General features: G+C 44.9%; 1 protein-coding gene across 9 annotated transcripts in view; it reads right to left on the reverse strand.

Annotated features, from left to right (window-relative positions):
• AMBRA1 (autophagy and beclin 1 regulator 1) overlaps window positions 1-21955 on the reverse strand; it is a 187212-nt gene that overhangs the window by 136837 nt on the left and 28420 nt on the right. For 6 of the 9 annotated variants that reach the window (XM_069091529.1, XM_069091530.1, XM_069091525.1 and 3 more), the window contains exons 2-7: window positions 15178-15431; window positions 14790-14848; window positions 13185-13368; window positions 11697-11869; window positions 10548-10614; window positions 8482-9968 (exon numbers count right to left, since the gene is read on the reverse strand). In XM_069091529.1, the coding sequence (XP_068947630.1) occupies window positions 8482-9968; window positions 10548-10614; window positions 11697-11869; window positions 13185-13368; window positions 14790-14848; window positions 15178-15312 (2105 nt within the window). In that variant the 5' untranslated portion in view covers window positions 15313-15431. The remainder of the gene's footprint in view (window positions 1-8481; window positions 9969-10547; window positions 10615-11696; window positions 11870-13184; window positions 13369-14789; window positions 14849-15177; window positions 15432-21955) is intronic. The other 3 variants (XM_069091534.1, XM_069091532.1, XM_069091531.1) reach the window with 1 other exon arrangement.

The following is a 21955-nucleotide window of genomic DNA, read 5'->3' on the forward strand; positions in this document are numbered from 1 at the left end:
CTCTCTCTCTCTCTCTCTCTCTCTCTCTCTCTCTCTCTCTCTCTCTCACACACACACACACACACACACACACACACACACACACACACACACAATTTAGTTTGGGCCAGTTTAACAGGATCATATACTGGGAAAACATATATCTAAAAAGATTTCTCAGCTTGGCCGTTAGTCCCAGACAGGCCAGATCCTCCAATCCAGGATCTGACTATAGCAGCCTCTGCAAATGTGATCAAGCAGGTCCAGGGGGAGGAGCGGAAGCCAACTGGCACAGCTAATGGCTGGAAACAATCACAATAAGCAAAATACATTATGCAAACAGAACCCCTACATACACCTGGTGTTATTGTCTAGGAAAAACCTCCAACAGAACAGCGAGAGCACTAGGTTGGACAGTTCCCACTGGGGGGCATAGGAGGGGGCCCTGTATTTGCCAAAGCCATAGCTCTTCTCCCAGGCCTGCTGCCTTCCCAACAAGAGCCAGCTCCCTGAGCTGCCAGAGGCGATTACATCTTTTCAAGTTCTCAGGGTGTGTGTACAAAGCCCAAAGCGCTCTCCACCACCACAGAGCAGAGAGGGGGATGATGGGGGTAATTTGGATAGAACAGGTGCTAATTTGGCCTGAGGTAGGGGGAAGGGCTGCCTGCCAGGCTTGCTCTCTCAGGAAAAGGAATCTGCTCCCAACCCTTTGCCTCAGACAGTGTGAGGCGCCCAACTCCAAACTGCAAGTATTTCCCGTGGGAAGCCCTGGATAAAAGAGTGAAAGAAACTACCCTCCCAAGAGCTTGGGCCCTTTATTCTTCTACCCATTACAATGATCCCCACAAGACAGGAATCTATGAGCCGGCAGAGCCACAAGCTTGGAGCAGCACACAGTCTAACACATACACACATACTCAGCAAGCGGGGGCAAAGAGCTCAAGTCCTAGACTCAGAGGACCTGGCTCCTTCTAAAGCTCCTGCTCACATGACTGGGCAAGTCCCATGCCCTTTGAACCTGAGTTTCCTCATTTATAAAAAGAAATCATCACACTTAAACTCCCTACCCCACAGCACTGTAAAGGAAGCGCGCCCCCCACCACAATGCCCTTCAGAAAGGTCAGACCCAAGAAAAGCATCTCTCCATTCTAAGACGCAGTGCAAGCATCAGGGCTTTCGTCTTTCTCGGCACCCTGCTCTCCTCGACTCTCTCTCCCTTCCTTCCTCCCTTGCTCTCCACCTCCCTCTCTGCTTTTCACAAGACAACACGACCCTGCACAGAGGGCACTTCCACATTCTCGAAGAACCTTTACTTCCTGCTCCAGTACCCACAGGATGAAGCTTGGGACACCAAGACTAGACAGGGCACTCCAAGACTTCAAAGGAGGGGAGCAGGCTGTCCTTGGGGAATAAAAGTTCTCTACAGGCAGCCTGGCCTCCAGCTTCCAAATTGGAGCTAATTCAAAAGAACCTTATAGTACCACAGGAATCTGAGCTGGAAGGCACCCTCTGCATTTAACAGATGTCCGAGTTCAGGCACAGAATGGGGAAGGGATTTTCCCAGAGTTCACAGCTAGTAAATAGCAAAGTCAAGATTTAAAACCAGGGCCTTCTGCTCTGCCCCTAACCTCCCTTCACCAACACCACAAGCAAAACTGCCTTAGAAGAGCAAGGCCTTCTCAGGATTCTTCTCATTTCTTAACCAGAAGACCCAAAGAAGACAAGGGGCCCAAGGCAGTGAGTTAACAAGAGAGTTTGGGGGAACCTCAAAGGTTTGAGGCTCCCAACTCTAACCCATGTTGGAGCCAGGAAGCTTCACTACCTCCTGTGGGTGCTGGCAGATAAAAGAGAAGAACATTAACTCCGCCTGGTGGCAGAAATTAGGAGATAATAAAGCCTTAAGAGCGGATGAAAAGGTCCCAGCTTCCCTAGAGCAAGCAATCAATTATCTTCTAAGGAAGGAGGAATGGAATGAAATGTGGGCACATTCTAAACCTTCCCAAGGAAGGAAATGATGGGAAAACCATCTGCATCTTGAACCTGACAGTTTCTAGTAATGCTCACACCTCAGACATGGGAACAAAGGGGAGAGCCCGCTTGTCCAAACTCGGAAGCTCACTATACTACAAAAGCTGATCATATTTCTGGCCTAACGCAACCACCCAAAAAGGAACACAACACCAGTGGGAAACAGCCCTCAAACCTAGTCAGAACTATATTAGAGCCAAGGATAGATGTTTAGAAAGTAGTAAAAGCTTTAAGGAGAAAGATGGCAAAAGCACCAACTAGCAGGAATGTTAAAGGCACTAAATGATGCCAAACCAAATATCACCAGTACAAAGTTCTATGTGATGCCAGGAGACTCAAAGAATATGCTGGGCCGGGGCTTTCCTAAGAGAACTGATATGAAACCTGGCTGACCTGCTGCACAGCTGAACCACAACTGGGCAAGAGCAGCCCAGAACCAAATTTTAGGTGTCATAAATTAAAATTATGGAACAGAATGCCCATGAGTACCCCAACAGTATGGCAAAAAAAAAATAAAAAATAAAAGGATGTGATACAAAAAGGTTTCAGTCTTCATGTAATCACAGAATGTTAGAGGTCAAGAGGAATGCTCTCCAGAGGAGTGAGGAGTCCCAGAAAGACACATTTTCAGAATCTCCACCCTACAGACGAGCTGTACAGAAATAATAACAGCTAACATTCATACAGTGGTTTGAAAAAACACCTTATAAATGTCACCTTATGTAATCCTCACATTAACCCAGTAAGTAAAAGGCAGGTGTAGGTACTATTATACACATTTTACAAATGAGGAAACTGAGTCTGAGCATTTAAGGAACTTGCTGTCAGGTCAGAGAGCTAGTAAAATGGAAAAGCCCCGATTCAAAGCTAGGTCTTCTGACTCTGGGTCCAGGCCTCTCGGCGCACACACTGCCTCCCATACATTCCTGCCAGGCTTAGAGAGCTGGTATTTTCCTTTCTCGGTCATTTCTTTCTTGTGGACATGGTAAGAGGAATAAGAGAATGTAACTGAGTCCTTCAGACAAAGCCATTTACTTCCACTCCATCACTGTTCTAACTCTGGGTGCCTGGGGAATCCAGCTAATGAATCCAAGAAGCTCAGACAACTGTTCAAGCTGCAGTTTCTGGAGGCTTAAGGCTATTCCATCTTCCAAAGAAATCTACTGACTGAAAATGAAAGAAATTCAGGCTCTACACGGGCACCTTTCCAGGTCATTAATTTTTCCCACGAGTCCTTTCACCTGTCACCATTTTCCCACCTAGCCTTCCTGAGCATAAGAGAACAAAAGAACTCCCAGGGGAATGTGAGGCCTCCTACTTCTAGTCAGTCTTTCTGTAAGTGCCCAGGCTCCAGCAAACCTCACACTGGGATAGAGAACAGGGGAACAAGAAATGTTCTTACCCTGACTTGTGCCTCTGGGGTACCTGCAATTTTAATAATGAACACCCAACATGAATGAACCAACAGCTTTCCTAGGGATGATCACTGAGTGAATTGCTGGTAGTGAGGAAATTCACTTAATCCCCAAGTAAAAACCTGTTGGTTCCAATTTTGCTCAGAGAGAAGTATGAACCAAACCCTAGGGAGATCTAATGTCTTACAACGTATCAATTCACAAGTATTATTAAGTGTCTACTTTGTACCAGGCAGTGAGCTTGGCACTGGAGACACAAATACAATGAAGAAACCCTCTCTACTTAATTACAATCCCTACATTTGTATAACTCTTCAAGGTGAGCAAAGCACTTCACAGATATTATCTTGTTGGAGCCTCACAACAATCCTGAGACGTAGGTGTTAATACAATTCCCATTTACGGATGAGGAATGAGGCTGGGAGAGGTTAAGTGACTTGGCCAAAGTCACGCAGCTAGTAAGTGTCATATCTGAACTGAGGTCTTCCTGATTCCAAGTCCAATAACCTGGCCATTGAATTACAGACTGCCTCTAGGAAGTTACAGTCTAAAAAGGGAGACAATCTCTCTCTCTCTCTCTCTCTCACACACACACACACACACACACAGAAAATGAAGAAAGATCAGTACAAACTACTTAAATGTAACACAGCTTACGAGGAAGGGGAGCCAGAAAGGTTTCATGTTGGAGGTGGTGCCTGAGCTGCATCGTAAAGAAAGACACTCTATGAGGGGCAGAGGTGAGGACACAGAAATTAATATTTTATCTGAGAGTCAACAGGAAAGCCCTAGAGTTGGCTGAGAAAGAGGGTGACATGATCACATCAATGCTCAAGGAAAGATCACTTTGGCAGCAGTATGCAGAACAGGCTGAAACAGGGAGAGATAAGGTAAGAACCACGATTGGAAGGCTAATGAATGATCTGGACCAAAGACAGTGAGGGCCTGAACTAAGGTGACAGCTGTGTTGTAAAATAGGCTGTGAAGGCGGAAATGGCAAGATCTGGCAAATGACTGGATTTGTAGGTGAGGGAGAGTGAAGAAAGGAGAATGAGGCAAAAGTGACAAACCCACAAGGCTGGCTGGATGTATGGCCGTGCCTTCAGCAGTGATGGGGAAGCGTGGAAGAGGAATGGGATCCAGGGGAAAGATAAGGAGTCCTATTGTAGACAGTTGGAGATGTTTCCATAACATCCAATAGGCAAGTAATGAATGACATGGGAATGAACTTGAGGGGAGATGGAGCTGGATGTAGAGATCTGGGGGGTAGCAATTAAAATCCTCAGAACTGATGGGGTCACCAAGAAAACATAAAGAGAGAAGAGTATGGGGGCTAGTACACCTCCTCGGGGAAGACTCATGCTTAGGGGGCAAGACATGGATATGAACCAAAAAAAAGGAAGGGATGTCCAATCAACTGTTATCCTTAAGTAATGAAGATACTAAGTGTGACACATGAAATTACTAAGTGACCAAAGATTCTAACCATTTTCTCTTTCTCCTAATTTAGAACTTTTAGAGCAATGAGTCTTAATTTAAGGTTAAGGGGTCTGGTGATAAATTTCAGAGGCCTTTGAACTCAGAACTGTTAATACTTTGTAAATCCAGACAGTTCTCACTTTATATAAGTCCATGGTCTCAAAGACCCCTACATAAAGATTTTTATGTGATTTGTGAATTTGCCCTCAGATGTGGGGGAGGAAAATGCTGGCAAAGGGTTCAAGGACACATGGTGACCAAGGACAGAGAAGGAAGAACAGGGGGAGGAACACATGGGGACCTTGCTGGAATCTAGCAGAAGAACATGGGGGGAGAGGGGTAAGGCGTGGGAAGGTCTGCAGACACATGCAAGCCAGACATGGACACAGACAGGAAAGGACAAGTAACACGCCAGGGCTGAGGACAGACACACAGGCAAATGGGCAGATGGGTGGAGAGGGCAAAGATCTCTCAGTGCCTGAGGTCTCGAGTCAAGCCCCCATTCAATGGCAGCAGTGGCAGTCTCTTCATATATCTTTTCTTCTATTTTCACTTGGAAGGCATTTTCTTTTAAAATAATTTATTTTTTTTTTTTTAGTGGGAGGGAGGCCATGGGCAATCAAGCCAAGGTGCAGAAGCAGAGAAAGAGACCACGGTCCTGTACCATAAAGTGAACATAGGCATTTTGGGGCATGTGGACAGCTTTCAGAATTCTTTATGTAAAGTTGAATTTGAGTAATGAAAATTTAAAGCAAAAAGTGTCTGTTATTTCTATGTAATTAGTTTTAGAGGTTAGAGTGACACCTACTGGAAGGAGTCATAATGTCATGTGCTATTAGGTGCTTGAAAATTGTCTTTAAAAAAGCCTCAGCCTTAGAAGAATGAAGCACCAAGTCTGCCATGGCTCAGGAGCTAAGAAGCTGGAAAGCTGAAGGGGGAACTGAGGAGTCATGCTACACAGGCCGCCCAAGAACAAAAGCAGATGAGCCTGGGCTGCAAAATTAGCTTCTGCTGCCCAGCCCTGTACATGACTATTAATACTCTTATTTGCTAACAACACTAATTAGCAGGGCAGCACCAAAGACTGAGGATGCAGCCAGCCCTCCCCCAGCAACCACAGCAAGCACAGTCACCCTCACTGGTCCCGCTTCCAATTCACAGGGAGGATGCTCAGCTAGGGGACCATTCAGTTCTATTCCCTAGGATGACCATCAGCAACAGTCACTGTCTGCAAGTGGGCAGCTCACACACAGTAACAGCCCCAAAGTGGCAGCGAAGCCTCCCAGGGATCTGGGGGATTCCAGGCCAGCAGGTGATACGGGGCTCAGCACCCTTAGCCCACAGAAAAAGGTGCCCAGACACACACACAAAGCACGGGGAGCCTGAAGAGTATGTGTGTATTTGCTGGAAGTTGTTCAGTATAACCTCACCTGAGCTAGCCTCAGTACATTCCAGCAAAAGTCAAAACAGTTCCTGGGTTTTTAATAGGTTTGCTTTAAAAGAGGGCTGACATTATGGTAAAGAGCAGTGTTTCATACAAATTTATAAAAATACTATTTCTAAAGGAAAAATTACCCATGCCAAAGTAAGTGAGGGGAAAGCCTAGACTGGTCTGGGGCCTCAGATCCCAAAGCAGAAATCAGACCCAGGAGCACCTTCCAGTGGGTGCTGAGGACAAACCCTGGCAACCACCAAAAGGTGACATGCACTGACTGGGCACTTGTCTCGTTCACACCTGTGTCATGTGCTGGCTGCCTCAGTGAGGGGGCCTGGATGAGGCAAAGGAACTAGGGTGGCTCTATTCCAACTGTCAAATGCCAGGGCCCTAACCGAGGTCCTGACCCAGCCCCCTGCGTGGGTACGATGCCTGCTCAGAAGGCCTTAGCTTCCCCTTACCTTGGTCAGTGCAGTCTCCCTCCCCTTCCACATGAATCCCGGGTCCCACTCAGGCCAATCGCTAGCTCCAAAAATGACCATATAGCATGGTCATTTTTTACAGGCTGCTTTGCCAGAATGAGTCACTTCCCTGCCATCCCTCTCATCTTGTTTATTTATCAGGGCTTCCTTCAAGTACCACTTCTTCCAGGAAGCTGTCCCTGATGACCCAAGCCTACAATGATCTTTCTCTAAAACTCCACTGCAACACACAGTTTTGTTATAACTTTAAAATGCTCTGTTATAATTGTTTTGAGCTGTAAATCTCATACCCCAACAAGATCAGAAGTTCCTCGAGGATAGGTAGAGACAATGTGTCTCAGGCTTCTTTTTGATCCCCTACACAGATGGGACCATGGGAAGCCCTCCAGACTTGCTGGCTGACTGCAGCTGCCTTCAGGTAGTAGAACACATTAATTTCTCTGCCCATCATCACAAACTGAATCCCACTCCTGACAGATATCTGTCGCAGGTAAACTTCACTGACTTCAGTAGAACAAACAGTGTGGTGAGGCACTGTCTGGACCCAAGAGGCATAGTCTAAGAGACTGGTGATCATTCTGGATTTGACCTTTACTGAAATGGAGAGAAATGTCTAATAAATAAAGATACCATATGCACGTGTGGGAACAAGAAACCACACCTGCCTTTGGTCTGTCACTGTCCTGCTATCTGGGATGAAATTCTGAGCAACCAGAGCCCCTCCCTTATATGAATAATTCTGTCCACTACAGGTTCCCATAAACCCTGCATCTGCCCCCTAGCCTGGAATAAGAACACAAGTCAGAGGTTGGAGAAATTCTGGACTCCTGGTTTTGAGAAGGAAAAGCAAGGCACTGTGGAAAGCAGAATGCATCCCAAGTTAAGAGGGAAGGGCTGAAACCCCAAACTCCACCACTACTAACCCAGTGACCATGGACAGGGCACTCTACCCCCTGTGAGCCCTGGTGGCCTTCTCCATAAAACAAGACGACTGAACAAAATAAGGTTTAAACTCTGATGATGAGCCCCAAAAGGGAGCAAATGGTCACTTAAGAAAGCCAATTCTCAGCATCATCAGTAGGGTACTAAGTCTAAGTCACTGTATAAGGACAATACTTCTCCTAGGAAACCCGATTTCTCTTCTCTATCTATGTGAGACCAAAGTATAGGAAGAGTGTTGAAAGATCAGCACCAGCTCTGAGCAAATGAAACACTTGCCCTCCTTCAAGAGGGATCGCTTCTCTCCCATCCTTCCTTTCAACACAAGCCAGGATCCTGTGAATCCCTCCTGAGTCAGACAGAGATGCTTCCTGTAGCCTTGGGAATTATTATTGACATGCCCAAAAGAACATCAGATATAGGCTAAGACACAGTCAGAAGGTATACAGGTTCCTCGGGGAAGTGAGTCAAGACACCAAGGTCCATCTGACCTCTCATTGGAAAGCAAGGATGTCTAAAAAGGCAACACAGAGGCCTAGTATAATGGCCAGGGCATGTGACTAACTAGCTTGCGTCCCCTTGGGGAGGTCACTGGACTCTATTTCTCAGGTTCCTACACAAAGCCCAGGCCCAGGAAGACTGACAGTCCTAGAGTCCAAGAAGCAGTATCTACAGTAGCCCTGAGAGGGGTCAGGGATGGAAGGCAGGGTCACAGTGATCTTACCTCCTGAGTGAATCTTCCTCAGAACTTTCCTCAGGCATTTCCTGGTTTAAGGCCTCCTGTGATACATTCCCAGGTCTGCTGGCAGCCGCCTGGCTGTAAACTCGTTCCCAGTGGCCTGTCTCCTGGTTGAAGGCCACTCCCACAGTCCTCTCATCCTGTGCGCTGGTGGAAGTGCTCAACTCCAGCCTGCTGGAGCTGGGGACTCGCCCTCCCTCAGTGCCATCGGCAGGGGACAGCTGGCTGCCTCCTGCTGGCAGGCCCTCCAAGGCACTGGGGACCTGCCAGGAGGAACTACTCTCACCGGGTGAGTAGTTAGGTGTGGTTCTTTCCCAGCGCAGGGTGTCATTGTTGAAGGTCAGGAGGTTATGACAGGCACGGCAGCGGTTCAGGTGGCCCCGTGAAAGGTTAGAATTGTTCTCACTGCTGTGCGGGGTGGGCTGGTGGGAAGGACCTGGCCTCTCCGGCTCAATATTATTATTTAACATCTCCTGGGCCTGCTGGGTTGGAGTGGGATCTCCCCCCAGGGCTGGGTCCAGCTCCTGGAGCCGGTCATACTCCAAGAAGAAGCGTCTCAGGTCACACTGAAGCTCGTTTCGGATGCTGCCTGAGTTATTACTCTGGCCCGAGCTACTGCCCGTGTCGGCCTCTGCTGCCAGCCCTGCTACTGAGAAGCCCCTCCCCTCGGTGGCAGAGGTGTACACCGACGCCTGGGAGCTGCCTTCCTGCTGCCTCAGCACAGACAGTAAGCTCACTGAAGAGGCGCTGGTCCTTGGCGGGGGCAGAGTGTCTGCCTCAGAACGAGAGTCCATACTTAGCACCGTTCGGGTCCAGTCAGAACCTCCGAGCCCAGAGGCTATTTCCCTCCCGGCCTGGTGATACCTGGAAGGGTGGCTGGAGAGAGGGCCACCCAGAGAGCGCCGGGTAGGCCCCAGGCTGAGGTTCCGGAGGGTGTTACCCGCAGTGCCGCTCTGCACTGTGCTGAAGGCAGATGGGCGGTTCAGGAGGCCCTGGTCCTGCTGCGCTGACGAAGCCTGCTCCGGGGCATGGTAGGGCTCGGTCTGTACAGAAGAAAAGGAAGCGGTAGTAGCCCCAGCAGAAGTAGAGGGGGCACTGTCCTGGTGTGGGAAGAGGGAAGAAGGAAGTCGAGCACGAGAGCAGCGGCTGCAAAGGCACAGCATCCCCAGGGGCTGGCAGCACTCGGCTGGGGGGTAGCTGACCCGCTCTCGGAGCCTGGGGTAAGCAGACGTCCTGGTGCTCTCCGTGTTGGGCGGAAGGGGAGGCGGTGGAGGAGGCGGGGGTGAGGGGATGGCAGAATCTTGGACTGTGCTGTGCTCTCCCACCTGGATGCCAGAGGAGCGGGAGGACAGCATGTGCAAGAAGTTGTGCAGAAGAGGCGTCCGGCGGACAGGCTGGGACTGCAGGAGAGCACGCTGGCGGAAATGAGACAGCTCCGCGCCATCCACAGGGATCTCTGGCTCATCATCACTCTGGAACAGACCACGTTGGGAAGAAGCAGGGAGACAGGGGCGGGGCAGGAGAGGACTCAGCATCTCCAGGAAGGCCAAGAAAATGAGTGACTACACTACATTACCCCAAGGAGAGGGCCCCTTAATCCTGGAGCACAGGCTTCTCAAAACTACCTCACCTGGGCCTTCTCAACCATTGATCTGAACACAGAATTAAACAACACCCTTTCAGGGTGGAACTAAGCCTGACTGAATAAAGCAGGGAACCCAGTCTCCATATCCAAGCTACTTCCTCCATGACAAGGAGGTCAGCAGGCAAGAGAAAAATGCCAGCCAGCCAAAGTCATGGCAAGGAGGGGCACCACCAAAGTGTTCCTTGTGGTGACATAAGGGAAGGCTATCATTCCAAAAGAAAGCCAGGGCTGAATTTCCTGGGATGAGTATAGCTCTGACTTTGGATATACAACCTGTTGCTGATTCTGGAACTTGTCTGAAAGCAAAGACATATTCAGCAGGGGAAAGAAGCAGGCCTCAGTGACCTAGGATAACTCAAAGTTTACAGCAGCTTAGGGGCTGTGGGGAAATCATCAATTCAGTTACCTGCTGATTGGAGGGGTTAACAATTGCTGTGAGTAAGTAGTGTCCGAGGGGGTCAAACCTCACCAACCTAAAATGAGAGAGAGAGAGAGATGTGACAGACAGAGAGAAAGAGAGAAAAAAAGAAGAGGAGGGTAAAGGAGGGGAAAAAACGTAAGAAAGAAGAGAAGAGAAAAGGGGAGGGAGGGAGGGAAGAGAGAGAGAGAGAGAGAGAGAGTCGGTGTTAATTCAAAACTTAGGAAATACTGTACTATACTCTACATCAAGCAATACTGAAAAACTCAGAGAATACATACATAGGTATTTATTTAGTTAGAGAGACTTCCAAATCTTTGTACAAACAGAAAAAGATTCAGTTCTTCTTACTACCCCTCCCCACTTGCCTCAGAAACAGGGTTCCCATATCCCTGAAGATCAGCTTTTGGTAGTTATCACCAGATGCCCTCATTCCTGAAAGCAACAGTAGTCGGCTCTCCTGATGCACAGCCTGCTTCCCCACAGAAGGGCCCATCCTAGCTGTAAGGCAGTAGGACCCTCCCATCCCCATCCTTGGGGATCAGTTCACCCTATAGTTCACCTGCTGGATGTGTGTCAGAATGGCGTTTTAACAGCCCCAGCAACAAGTCCTAATGACTTAGACTAGAAAGTGAGTCTGTGTCCAATTGAAACACCAGAAGACAAAATCTCTCTACTTTTAATCCAGGTTCAAGTTAGAAACATGTCTTAAGTTTGGGGCAAGAAAAAAGACACATCCTATTTGGCAGCTTTTGTTAGATGCTTGACTTCTCCAAAATTCCTGTCTCACAAAGATTTGATATAAGCACAGACAGGAAAAAAAGGAATTTCTCACCCCATGAAACATGCGAACATATTTTCTGTCTCCTGACAGACTGTTTCTGCCCTTCAGCCTACTGAGCTGGTACTCTGTAAGCTATTCCAAGGGTCCAATCGGACACGATAAGGTACTGCAGGGAGGCCCACAGGACACAACTGCTCTCTGCACAGTCACACTGCACGGGTGCACATCCTTAGAACCTAACTTCTTTGGCAGTGGGCATAGTTACTAGAACCATACCAAACCTTGGCAAGTAGATCCCCTCCACTCTAGGCCTATGCCATGTGGGCTGTCCACTAATGGAACAAGCTACTCACCGGACCCTCTCCATCTCGCTGGCTGTCTTCACAACTGCAAAAGGCTCCCGCCGGCTCCAATCCCAGAAGTGGATCTCATGGGCCGTGGCAATCAGCAGGAGCTGAGCCGTGGGGTGGAAAGCCAGGGAGGCAATGGCATTGTTGCTGTCTGTGAACCAGCTTTCACTGCCACCCTATGGATGAACCATTCCCGAATCACTTTCAGGTTAGACAATAAGCTCTAGGCAAACAGGGAAATACCTATTTCAGAAGGACTCTATTTAACATAATTTATACACTGGGCCTTTTGTAAATAGGACCCCATGAAATGGGCAAGCAGCAGTAACCAACCCTGACCATACAACACTAAATGGTTAGTCCTCATCAATGACTCATGTATCAGAGTCCTCCACAATAACAGGCAAGAACCACACCCATTTCTCCAGTTGAGGCACCTGCTCAAGGCCTGCAAAAATGTGAAGCCTCTCATGCCAAGGCCTGACAAAATGTGGGGAACACCAGTTGCCTACACCAATCACCAGCAACAAGGGAACATCATATTGGGAAAAGTACAATTCTCCCTATGAACCAGGCCAAAGGACATTCAGACAAAGCCTGATGTGCCCCACAGAATCCTGGAGGACATCCTGGGGCTGCCTGGGAACGATACAAAGGGCAGCTGACAGAGACAAAGCTTAGGAGCCAGGCTGCCCCTCCAAGGATGGAGGGAAAAAACGGAGGGGGGGGGGGGGGTGCCTATCATTGATTCAACAGGTCATTCCTGTTCATCAGGCAGAGTCCTGAAGCAAGGGCAAATACTAAACAGAGTGAAAGATAGACAATTCAATAGTGGTGAAGTCACAACAAAGCCAATGAGCCCCTTTACTGCTGCTGAGCCAAGGGACTGCTGTCACTCTCAGAAGGCAATGTCAAGTAATATGTGGAAGTTATACCAGCAATTCTGCTACTAGATTTATAGTCAAAATTATTATGAGGAAGAAAAGAAAATATTCAGAGCAGCACAATCTGTAAAAGCAAAAGCCTGAAAACAAAACTTTTACCCCATGACTAGGGAATGACCAATGGACAGAATCTGCAGACTTCCCTGAAGCAATGCCGAGTGTAGAAAGCAGACCCCCAAGAACAACAGAAACCCTGACTGCCACCATAGAAAGGAAGCCACAAAATTGAGACTGAACACCGCGAATCCCTGGACCAATGCTGCCTTGTGCCAGACCCAGCACAGGCTCTCTCTTCCCTTTCAAGGAAGGCTACATTCTGGAAGAGTACAATGGCATGTGCGTGGTTGTCTGGTTGAAATGCGGAGGCACACGTTTGTATTTCAGCTTGTCTATGTTCGCTGCTATGTTGAAAAATAATTTGACGATTTTTTAAAAAGACGACCTAGAGCCTGGAAGTAAAGGGGTTTGCTTCTGCCCCTCAACCAATGGCAGGAGGTATTTAGCAATCAGCTTAGCCCAGGTCAGAGCAGCCAAAGGAAGTACTCACATGTAAATCCCAAATCCTAACCTCCCCATCAAGGCAGCCAGAAGCAATGAGGCCTGGGATGGTGGGGTGAAAAGTCACACACCACGGTGTACGTCGATGCCCCACCAGAGAATGAACACACTTGCCAGTCTTCACCTCCGTAATGTAGATGTTGTGGTTCACATGGGTGGAGGCCATGAGCGTCCTACAAAAGAGAAGGAATGAGGAGCTAGGCAGCAGAAGAAACAGTGCAGAACTTTTTTGGTTCTGGCTGACCAACATGGATTAGCACCCATCCTGAATAGGAAGAAAAAACCAGTAGAAGGGGGTAAGTTTTGGGCAACAGATTTCTCACTTTCTCCTCAGTGCCCTGGATCCTCTATCCTGGTCTGAGCTGTCACAAAACCTTTCTAAAGCACAGGTCTGACCATGTCACCCTCCTACTCAATAAACTCCAGTGGCTTCCTATTACCTCCAGGATAAAATATAAAGGCCTGTTTGGCCTTTAAAGCCCTCTCTAACCTGGCCCCTGCCTACCTGGGAAGTCTTCTTACACTTCATCACCCTCCATTCTGTTAGCAATCCAATGATACTGGCCTCCCGGCTATTTCTCCAATGTGACACTCCATTTCCCAACTCTAAAGTTTGTCCCCATTCCTTGAACACTCTCCCTCCTTCTCTTAGCTCCCTTGACTTGTTTCTAGTCCCAGCTGAAGACAAGCAGTCTTTCCCAATCCCACTTAACCTTAGTGCCTTCCCCCTGTGTTTATTATCCTGTCTATGCCTTGTTTGTACATAGCTGTCTGCATGTTGTCTCCCTCAATGGACTAGGAGCTTCCTGAGAGGGGGAGACTACTTTGGGCCTTTTTTGCTCCCCAGTGATGGCCAGCACAGTGAGGGGCACACAGTATTATAAAGGCCTAAACAGGAGAAACCTTGTAACCATTGTTCTAGATACAATGATCTACTTAGTGCTGCACACATATCCCATTCCAACTTCTGTCTCCTTACAAAGAATAACTTACATTTACAGAGCACCTACTATGTACCAGGTTGGGTTAGAAACCTTACAAGGCCATACTCCATGCCTAGAATAGTCTTTCTCCTTCATTTGTCAGCTCAGATGCCATTTCCAATCTCTGCACACACACACACACCCCCTCCCTACCATGGGTCAATTCACTCTCAGAAAATCTGTGCTCACTGTCTAAGTTTTGGCTTTACTCCTCTGAAAATGTTCTAGGCCCCCAGGGAAACACACCCATCCTGGAGGCTGTGATCATTTCATTTCTGTCTCTGTGTCCCCAGGGCCTGGCACAAGGCCTAGTATACTATAGGTGCTTACTAAATGCTTGCTGAATGGGATGAATGTTGAAATGCTTTTTGGCTAGTCTACTGCATCCCAAGTACCACCTTTGGAGAGAATAGTCTTTTTTAGCCCATCCAAGACCATGGAGCTACCTCTTCTTCACTGTCCCCCTTCGAACCATTACTAAGGGATTGGTCTATGCATTGCCATTCGGAAAGGGCAGGACAGGGAAGCAGGATTCAGGCGAGGCTGAGCTAACTAGATGGTTACCACCACTGAGGGTGGTAAAGTTAAGGCTGTCAATAGGAGCAGAGTACCTGTCTGGGCTGAAGGCCAGTAAGAAGGTGGAACGTGGACTGTCAGGAAGTTCAACTTTCTGGAGGAAAAACAAGAGAAGACAGTGATCAGAGTTCCCTGGAGCCATCCAAGAACAACCATTAATAACCATTAATTCTGCTTCAAAAGCCACATCTGCATTCAGTCTAGGCTCCAAGCATTAGGAAACAAGGCTCTAGCTATAGACTGAATGAACTAGGCCCTGCATTCTCATCCCCACTGAAAAGCAGCTCCCGAGGACGGCTGCCTCTATCCTACTGTTTCCTCTGACAAGAAGAGCTCTGTCTCTGTTTCTACCCTTCCCTCACTAGTGGTGGGTTCTCTCTATGAACCCTTCACCCCCAGCTCCCAGGAAAAAAGATTTCTTGCCTTTCCTTCCCATTTCATCCACCGGGTTTTATCCTCCACCAGCTCCTGCAGAAGCCGCTGAGCCCCTAAGGCCTGTGTGCCCCTTTCTCGACCCCAGAGTATCCGGACAGCATTCTTCTCAGGGACAACCTTCATGGCTCTCAGGCACCACTACCACCCCAGGCACTGAGGAGGGTGGAGTAAGCACTGGCTCCAGGTTTGGAAGCAGCTAAAATGGGGCCATCCAGGTCCTTGGAAGTTATCCTCATGGAAATCTGCAGAAATAAAAATGGCATTAAAAGACTGTTCCATGGCTGGACAAACTTCCCACTACAAATTCAATTCTGCTTAAATGGGGAATAAAAATGGAGGGAAGAGGAAATAGGGAAATTTCTTCCATACTGGTACTTTGAATGTTTTTATCCTAAAATAAGATACCCCATCTCAACTTATTCTAGGTCAATTCACTAGCAATTCACTCTTCCTCTTGCTATAAGGTATAGGCCCCAATAATGGGTTCCAGTGACAAAAAATAACCATAAATTTAGTACTTTACCAAAGAAGCTTTTAAAAATTTTCATTTTTTTTAGGGGTGGCCAGGTGGCTCAGCGAGTAAGAGCACCAGCTCCAGTGTCAGGATGACCTGGATCAAATCCGGGCTCAGATACTCAGCACCACACCCAGAAATAACTGGCTGTGTAACCTTGAGCAAGTTACTTAACCCCGATTGCTTTAAAAAAATTTTTTTCATTTTTATTCTGAACTTAACCAAAAGAGCTTGTATACACACACACACACACACACACACACACACACATATATATATATATATATATATATATATGCATATATACATATAAAGTAGGTTGTGGATAGCTTGTTTTTCCTTTCCAGAAAAGCATAAATTTCACATGTAACTTTTAATGGTGCTCTGCTTGTCTGTGTTTCTTTTCTGGTCTTCCCTCTGTTTTCTTCTATGCATTTTTAATGCATCAATGATTACCTTTCTTTTTTTTGTTTTACAGCTCTATGACTATGCTTTTTACCCCTAAAAAATTAGGGGAAAGGGAGAAGAGCAGAACCAAAAGGAAACTTTCTGCTATACCAGGACCTCAAACCCTGCTGCTGTCATTTTGTCTCTACAGGACACTGCCTTTTAAAATGCAAATTGAAAAACTTGTATTAGCCACTATCCTTCCAGGCAAAAGGCAGCCTACTGGAGAGGGTAAAGGAGATTCAAGTCCTGCTTCTGGCACACAGACAAAGCATGGATTCTCTCAGTGCTCCAGGAAACACTCCAAGACTTGAAGTTGCCCAAAAGTGTGGCTCTGCATTGGGAGAATGAATTTCCTTCCCTGGGAGTTCCTTACACTCAAATGATCAATAAGTATTTATTAAATCCCTCTGATATGTATGCCATGCTGTGTGCCAAGTCCCAGGAATAGAGATACAGTGAATGAAACAACCCCTGTTGGCAAGTCTAATGTAGGAGACAACAAAGGCATCCTTAAGTATCTATAGACTAGATAAAAGGTGAATAAATACAAATAAAGGCCAAGGGATTATATCTGAGGTTGTCAGGGAGGGTGGGCCTTAGCAGTTGGGGAGAAGCAGGAAGGACATCAAGGAGGAGGTGGTGCTTCCACTGTATCCTGAAGAAAGGTTGGGATTCTCCAAGAAGAAAGTGCTGGCAACAAAGTGTGAAGAAGAGGGAGAGAGCCATTTGGGATAGGTCAGAGCATGTGGGAAGGAGTCATGTCCCATGAGATAGAGGCTGGTGCCAGGTTGTGAAGAGCTTGAAAAGCTGAGCAGAGGAATCTGGATGGTCCCAGGGGCACAAGGGAGCCTATGGAGAGTGCCATGGTCAGATCTGTGCTTATGAAAAATGGATGTGGGAGGAGTGTGGAGAAACTTGCAAACCGTGCCCTGCCTATCCAGATGTGCCAGGCAAAGCTGGAGTCAGGAGGACCTGAGTTCAAATCGGGCCTCAGACACTTGACACACTTACAAGCCGTGTGATCTTGGGCAAGTCACTTAACCCCAACTGCCCTCCAAAAAAAAAAAGAAAAGGGAGACAGCTTCTTGCCCTCAAGGAGCTGACACAGATAGTATAATGCAAAGTAGAATGTGACAGAGGCAACAGAGAGGTCCACGCAAAGTCAGGAGAAAGATCGCTGTCCATTGGTGGAATCAGGAAAGGCTTCATGACCCCAAAAGCAAGAGGAAAAAAACCCACATGTACAAAAATATTCACAGCAGCACTTTTTGTTGCAGCAAACAACTGGAAACTAAGGGAGTGGCTATAATCTGGGAGAACGACAAATTTTGTTATATGAATGAAATGGAATATCGTGTCACAAGAAGTAATGAAACTGACCATTTCTGAGAAACCTGAAAAGACTTGCATAAAATTACATAGGATGAAGTAAACAGAACCAAAAGAAAAATATATACGACTACAACACCCTCGAGAAAAACAACCCTGAAAGACCAGTACTCTGATAAATACAATCACCAACGAGGACTCCCAAGTAACAAGGACAAAAGAAGCTTCCCACATTTGGAGAGAGAAGAGGTCACATGAGGTGCCTTAGGCTTTCTTCACTTTAGACAGTGAAGAGAGGATTCTTGGTCAGACATAGAAAGCCTCAGAGGTCTCTTCCAACTTTGCAAGTCTGTGATCCCAGAGCAGGAGGGCCCACAATAAAGCCTTTCAGGGAACAAACACATCCACATTTTATGGCAAGAGATGATCAAATAGTACAGACAATAGGGAAGGAGCCACCACAGAGGTAGGAGGAACACCAGGAAAGTGCTTTTCTTCATTATATGACACTAGGGAGGTAAAGTGAGTAGGAAAACCTCATCACTGACTCCCTTCACAACTTCTTAAATCCCAACTAAGAGGACAGCTCAAGATTACAAAATGAGCAAAATCACCACTTGACTCTAAAAACTTCCTGTGTGGCCTAAAATCAATAGGACTAAATTCCTCCAAAAATAAACCAAAGGATCAGCCCCTCCTCTCATTTTGTATGTGCCCATAAAAGGGCACGTATTAATATATAACTGTCTCTATGAGGAATATGCCAGGAAATAAGTTACAAACATAGGGATTTCTGGGTAGTGATGTAGAATGGATAGTATGACTTTGTGTTGGACCCTGAAAGCAGGGTCCCTCCTCCAAGAGTGCAGTGATAGTTGCTTGAGGATAGGGATTCTTTCATTTAGGTCTTTGTATCCCCAGTGCCCAGGTCAGTGTCCGGCACACAGTAGGTACTTAATTTGGGGACAGCTAATTGCTTTTTAGGGGCAGCTACATGATTCAGTAGATATAAGGCAGGACCTGGAGCTCAAATCTGATCTTAGACTCTTACCATCTATGTGACCCTGGAATAGTCATTTAACCTGTTTGCCTCAGTTTCCTCATCTATAAAATGAGAATAATAATAGCACTTATTTCTCAGGACTGTTGTGAGAATGAGATGAGAAAATAATTGTAAAGTACTTAGCACAGTGCCTAGAATGTAAGTGCTCTATAAATGTTAGCTATTATTATTACTACTAATGTTATTTTTATAATATACTTTTTTGACTGACATACTCTGAACCGTGAGTAGAGTTTGTCCTTAACAAGGTACATGGCAAAAGCCAGGTTTCAGACTGACTAGCTAACAGCTGGAAAATCTACCCAAATTCCCTAAGGAGATAAGAAGGAACAGAGAGCAGAGTCAGGGGATCTTCTTGTTAGCCACACACGGCACACCTGTGCAGGTACACCATGTCAGCCAGAAAGTTAACAGCCTATCAGGGGCAGATATTATAGAAGGGGTGGGGATGACCCTGAGGCAAAGTGCTTCTCTGTGACTCTAATAATTTATATACATATACAAAGAACAATGACCAAGAAGGGGGGTAGGGGAGCTGCAGAGGGGATACTCTCACTCAACCAGTCATACAGTTTTTTAAATTGCCAGTATAAAAAAAAAAGAAACTGCCAGTGTTAATGAGCAGTAAAGAGTCTATCAATTATTTTTAAATTAATGTGAATTTATTAAACACTTTTAAAAAGCTGTACACAATTTCAGTTTCATATAAAATCCTTTTTTCTCTTCATGTATATGGAAATGTTTATGTTTGTCAAGTCTGGAATAGTAAACTTTTTTTTTTTTGGCAGTTGTATGGAGGATGGATTGGGGTGAAGACTTAAGATGGACAAACCAATTAGAAGGCAGTAGTGATGAGGCTCTAAACTATGGTGGTGGCTGATGAATCAGTTCTTAGGAAAGGGCATACAACTAAAAAAACTAGAAAAGTAACAAATTAAAACCCCCAATTAAAGACCAAAATAGAAATCCTGAACATCAAAGGAGAGACTAATAAAACTGAAAATTTAAACAACCCAAAATAGATAAACCATTGGCTAATTTGATTTTTTTTTAAAGAAAGAAAACCAAATTATCAGTATCAAAAATAAAAAGGGATGAATTCACAACCAATAAAGATGAAGTAAAAGCAATTATTAGCAGCTATTCTGCCCAAGTATATGCCAATAAAAATGACAACCAAATGAAATGGATAAATATTCAGGAAAATATAAATTGCTAGATTAAGAGAGGAAGAAACAGAATACTCAAATAACCCTATCTTAGGAAAGGAAATTGAATAAGCCATAAATGAGCTCCCTAAGGAAAAAAAAATGCAGATGAATTTACAAGCAAATTCTATCAAGCATTTAACGAATAATTAATTTCAAAACTAAGAAACTGTCTAGAAAAAACAGGTAAAGAAGGAGTACTACCAAATCCCTTCTATGACACAAATATAGTTTTGATACCTAATCTAGAGACAACCAAAACAGAGAAAGAAAACCATAAACCAATTTCCCTAATGAATATTGATGCAAAAAAATAAATATTAGCAAGGAGATTACAATAATATATCACAAAGATCATATACTATGACCAGGTTGAACTGAATTCAGGGCTAGTTCAATTTTAGGTAAACTATTAGCATAAATGACCCCATAAATAACAAAACCAACAAAAATCATATAATTATTTCAACAGATACAGAACAAGTTTTAACAAAATACAATACCCATTCCTACTAAAAACTAGAAAGCATAGGAATGAACTGAACTTTTCTTAAAATGATAACCAGCACATAGCTAAAATCTAAGAGCAAGCATTATCTGAAATGGGAAAAGTTAGAAGCCTTCCCAATAAGATGGGGATGAAGCAAGAGTTATCACCACTACTATTCAATACTGTACTAGAAATGCTAGCTATAGTAATGAGATAAGAAAAACAAGTTGAGGGAAATCAGCATAGGCAATGAAGAAACAAAACTATCACTTCTTGTATATTATATGATGGCACACTTAGAAAACCCTAGAGAATAAACTAGTCAAAACATTTAACAACTTCAACAAAGTTGAAAATCATCAGCATTTCTCTATATTGCCAACAAATCCCAGTAGGCAGCGGGAAAAAAAGAGAAATTCCATTTAAAATAACTTTAGACAGTATAAAATAGTTGGGAGTCTACCTGCCAAGACACACAAATGAACACAGTTTCAAAACACTCTTCACACAAATAAAGACAGATCTAAATAACTAGAGAAATGTTCATGGAGAAATTGTTCATGGACAGGCCAAGCTAATATAATAAAAATGACAATACTAGCTAAATTAATTTGTTTAATCAATGCCATACCAATCAAAACACCAAAGAACTACTTTATGGAGCTAGAGAAAATAATTTAAAATTCATCAAGAGGAATAAAAGGTCAAGAATATCAAAAGAATCAAAGAAAATTCGGTGTGAAGGAAGGCAGCCTAGCAGTTCCAGACTGCAAACTACACTAAAAAGTGGTAATCATCAAAACAATTTGGTATTGCATAAGTACCAAAGAGTGGCTGACCAATGGAACATATAAGGTATACAATATACAGAATTAAAATGAGCACAGCAACTTAGTATTTGATAAACCCCAAAATCCCAGATATTGGGGCAAGAACTCACAATTTGACAAAAAGTACTGGGAAGTCGTTTGTCAAAAAGTAGGCATAGATCAACATCTCATACCATATAGCAAGATAAGCTCAAAATCGGCACATAATTTAGACATAAAGGGTGATATCATACACAAATTAGGGGAACATGGAAATTACCTGTCAGATCTATGGATGGGGAAGATTTTATGAACAATCAAGAGATAACAAGGTTCATTGGAGGTAAAATGGATAATTTTGATTATAAAAAATTTAAATGTTTTTGTACAAACAAAAAACAATGCAGTTAAAATTAGAAGAAATCCAAGAACTAGGGGGGAAATTTTATAACAATTTTGTCTGATAAAGGTCTCATTTCTCAAATATATAGTGAACTGAGTCATATTTTTTAAAATTTGAGGCATTCCCCAATTGATAAAAATGATCAAAGCATATGGAACAGGTAATTTTCTGAGGAAAAAAATCAAAACTATCAATAGCCATGTTAAATAATGCTCCAAATAACTAATAATCAGAGAAACACAAATTAAAATAAATCAGAAGCATGACACTTCATAGCCATCCATGGCCTGAAATGACAGAAAAGGAAAATGATAAACCCTAGAGGGAATGTAAAGAAAAAGGTAGACTAATGTGCTGTTTGCAGAGATATGAGTTACTCGTCTAACCATTCTGAAGAGCACTTTGGTACTATGCCTCAAAAGCTATAAAACTGTATAAAACTTTGACCCAACAATACCATTATTAGATCTATACTCCAAAGAGTTGTGAAAGAAAAAGAA

Source organism: Petaurus breviceps, unplaced genomic scaffold (assembly GCF_028583685.1).
Source record: "Petaurus breviceps papuanus isolate PSGF00001 unplaced genomic scaffold, PetGlider_PUasm1.0 188, whole genome shotgun sequence".
In the NCBI taxonomy this organism is placed as follows: Eukaryota; Metazoa; Chordata; class Mammalia; order Diprotodontia; family Petauridae; genus Petaurus; species Petaurus breviceps.